This window comes from Porites lutea, chromosome 8 (genome assembly GCF_958299795.1).
Source record: "Porites lutea chromosome 8, jaPorLute2.1, whole genome shotgun sequence".
Lineage (NCBI taxonomy): Eukaryota > Metazoa > Cnidaria > Anthozoa > Scleractinia > Poritidae > Porites > Porites lutea.
This window is the reverse complement of record NC_133208.1, coordinates 14,787,988-14,791,696: the sequence shown is the minus strand read 5'-3', so window position 1 is coordinate 14,791,696 and position 3,709 is coordinate 14,787,988. Positions and strand designations below refer to the sequence as shown.

At 39.4% G+C, this 3,709-nt stretch overlaps 1 protein-coding gene across 1 annotated transcript in view; it reads left to right on the top strand.

The window, feature by feature from the left end:
• The first annotated feature begins 449 nt into the window (after nt 1-449).
• The window catches only part of LOC140945230 (uncharacterized), a 6,275-nt gene continuing 3,015 nt past the window's right edge, over nt 450-3,709 (top strand). Inside the window, exon 1 of the mRNA XM_073394282.1 lies at nt 450-902. Within this exon, the coding sequence (XP_073250383.1) occupies nt 450-902 (453 nt within the window). The remainder of the gene's footprint in view (nt 903-3,709) is intronic.

Below are 3,709 nucleotides of genomic sequence, written 5' to 3'. Positions count from 1 at the left end.
AAAAAAAACCTAAATGCGTTTATAGTGGATTGCCCAGAACAAACTTTGTAAAAAGTACTTTAAAAATGCAAATCATTTATATTTCATGCATATCAACAATATATGATTAAGGCATATCCATGTTTTTCCCAGGGCCACTCTCTCTTACTGATGCAGTTGAGGAAATAAAAAGAGGATGTGCCAGTCTTATTTCTGTGATATGCCATAAATGTGGCAAACCAAATGAAATATCAACTTGCAGACAACACAAAAGTGGGAAAAGAGGACCTGGAGCGTATGATATTAACACGCAAATTGCTCTTGGTGCCATTGACAGTGGCATAGGGTACACCCATGTGAACAATTTTTTTACGACCTTAAATATTACCACCATTAATCGAAGTGCATACAAGCGACGTGAAAGAGAAATTGGCCATGCTATTGAAGAGGTTGCAGCCAATTCTTGCAGTATGGCATTAGAAAATGAAATATATGTTGAAAAATCAAGTGGGAGAGCTCCTGACTCTGATGACCTGTTTCCTCTCTCTGTTTCATATGATATGCAATGGCTGAAACGTGGAAGGGCCAATGATTCACTGACAGAGCACGGTGCAATCATGGGCTCCAAAACCAAAAAAGTCCTAGACTACTCCTGCGCAAACAAATTATGTCGTATCTGTGAAAGTGCAAGGTCAAAAGGTAAAGATCCTGCTTATCATGACTGCCGTCAAAATCACAAAGGTTCATCAAAATCAATGGAACCTGAAGTGGGAGTTAGACTATTCAATGATGCTCCTAATTTTGGGGTAAAGTATTCTGTGTTCATTGGAGATGATGACAGTTCCACAATTGCTAAAATTCATGAAGAAGTGGGTTACAATGTGGAAAAATGGTCTGACAGCAGTCATGCAACAAGAACACTTGTAAGCCACCTCCACAAGATCACGTCTGAGAAAAACAATTTGCCTGGAGAATCTGTTTTGTCACAGAAAGTTATAGATTATTTTCAAAAATGTTTTAGCTATTGTTTAACCCAAAACAAAGGGGATCCAGAAAAAATAAGAAAGTCATTAATTGAGATATGTCCAGAAATGCACGCATTGGCGAAAATGGCAGAAATGGCAATTAATCGCCAAAATCGCTAAGCTATAAACAAAAATTCAAATGAGATGGTAAAGGGGCCCTTTGCAAAGTGGCGATTTTGGCGAAAATGGCATATTTGGCGAAAATGGCAGAAATGGTGCTTAATCGCCAAAATCGCCAAAATCGCCAAACTGTAAACAAAAATTCAAATGAGATGGCAAAGGGGCCCTTTGGAAAGTGGCGATTTCGGCGAAAATGGCGTATTTGGCGATAATGGCAGAAATGGCAATTAATCCCCAAATAAACAAACATTCAAATGAGATGGCAAAGGGCCCCTTTGGAAAGTGGTGATTTCGGCGAAAATGGTGTATTTGGCGAAAATGGCAGAAATGGTAATTAATCGTCAAAATCGCCAAACTATAAACAAAAATTCAAATGAGATGGCAAAGGGCCCCTTTGGAAAGTGGTGATTTCGGCGAAAATGGTGTATTTGGCAAAAATGGCAGAAATGGCGCTTAATCGCCAAAATGGCCAAACTGTAAACAAAAATTCAAATGAGATGGCAAAGGGGCCCTTTGCAAAGTGGCGATTTCGGCGAAAATGGCGTATTTGGCGAAAATGGCAGAAATGGCAATTAATCGCCAAAATCGCCAAACTATAAACAAAAATTCAAATGAGATGGCAAAGGGGCCCTTTTCAAAGTGGCGATTTCGGCGAAAATGGCGTATTTGGCGAAAATGGCAGAAATGGCAATTAATTGCCAAAATCGCCAAACTATAAACAAAAATTCAAATGAGATGGCAAAGGGGCCCTTTGCAAAGTGGCGATTTCGGCGAAAATGGCGTATTTGGCGAAAATGGCAGAAATGGCAATTAATCGCCAAAATCGCCCAACTGTAAACAAACAAATACAAATGAGATGGCATAGGAGCCCTTTGCAAAGTGGCGATTTTAGCGAAAATGGCAGAAATGGTAATTAATCGCCAAAATCGCCAAACTATAAACAAAAATTCAAATGAGATGGCAAAGGGGCCCTTTGCAAAGTGGCGATTTCGGCGAAAATGGCGTATTTGGCGAAAATGGCAGAAATGGCAATTAATTGCCAAAATCGCCAAACTATAAACAAAAATTCAAATGAGATGGCGAAGGGGCCCTTTGCAAAGTGGTGATTTCGGCGAAAATGGCGTATTTGGCGAAAATGGCAGAAATGGCAATTAATCGCCAAAATCCCCAAACTGTAAACAAACAAATACAAATGAGATGGCAAAGGGGCCCTTTGCAAAGTGGCCATTTCGGCAAAAATGGCGTATTTGGCCAAAATGGCAGAAATGGTAATTAATCGTCAAAATCACCAAACTATAAACAAAAATTCAAATGAGATGGCAAAGGGGCCCTTTGCAAAGTGACAATTTCAGCGAAAATGGCGTATTTGGCGAAAATGGCAGAAATGGTAATTAATGGCCAAAATCGCCAAACTATAAACAAAAATTCAAATGAGATGGCAAAGGGGCCCTTTGCAAAGTGGCGATTTCGGCGAAAATGGCGTATTTGGCGAAAATGGCAGAAATGGTAATTAATTGTCAAAATCGCCAAACTATAAACAAAAATTCAAATGAGATGGCAATGGGGCCCTTTGCAAAGTGGCGATTTCGGCGAAAATGGCGTATTTGGCGAAAATGGCAGAAATGGCGCTTAATCGCCAAAATCGCCAAACTGTCAACAAAAATTCAAATGAGATGGCGAAGGGGCCCTTTGGAAAGTGGCGATATTAGCAAAAATGGCGTATTTGACGAAAATGGCAGAAATGGCGCTTAATCGCCATAATCGCCAAACTGTCAACAAAAATTCAAATGAGATGGCGAAGGGGCCCTTTGGAAAGTGGCGATATTAGCAAAAATGGCGTATTTGACGAAAATGGCAGAAATGGCGCTTAATCGCCATAATCGCCAAACTGTCAACAAAAATTCAAATGAGATGACAAAGGGGCCCTTTGGAAAGTGGTGATTTCGGCGAAAATAGCGTATTTGGCGAAAATGGCAGAAATGGCGATTAATCGCCAAACATGCCAAACTGTAAACAAAAATTCAAACACGACGGCAAAGGGGCCCTTTGGAAAGTGGCGATATTGGCGAAAATGGCGGAAATGGCGATTAATCGCCGAAATCGCCAAATTATAAACAAAAATGCAAATGGAAAGAAAAAGGGGCCCTTTGGAAAGTGACGATTTTGGCGAAAATGGCGTGCACTAATTCTGTATCTTTTCATCAACCACAAATAAAAAAAAATAGAGAGTGTATGTTGGCCTTGTTCTTAAAACGTGTTTTGGCAGAAATGGCAATTACTCGATGAAATACCTAATTTGTCAAGACAAATTAAAATGACATAGCAAAGGGTCCCTTTTGAAATGGCTATTAATTGCCAAATAGTTAACCACATATTAATATGAAAATGTTTCCAATAGTATAATTGTATACTAATAATGACCACGCTACTGTAACTTAAGTGTCATTAATCTGTTTTTAATGCTTTTACCTTTTATTGATAACCTCTTGTGATTTGAAATTCGTCCCAGACAAGAGTGTTTGGTCGGGAATTACCACTTATAACTAATTTCTTGCTCAATTCAAATCGAATAGCCAACGAGTTGT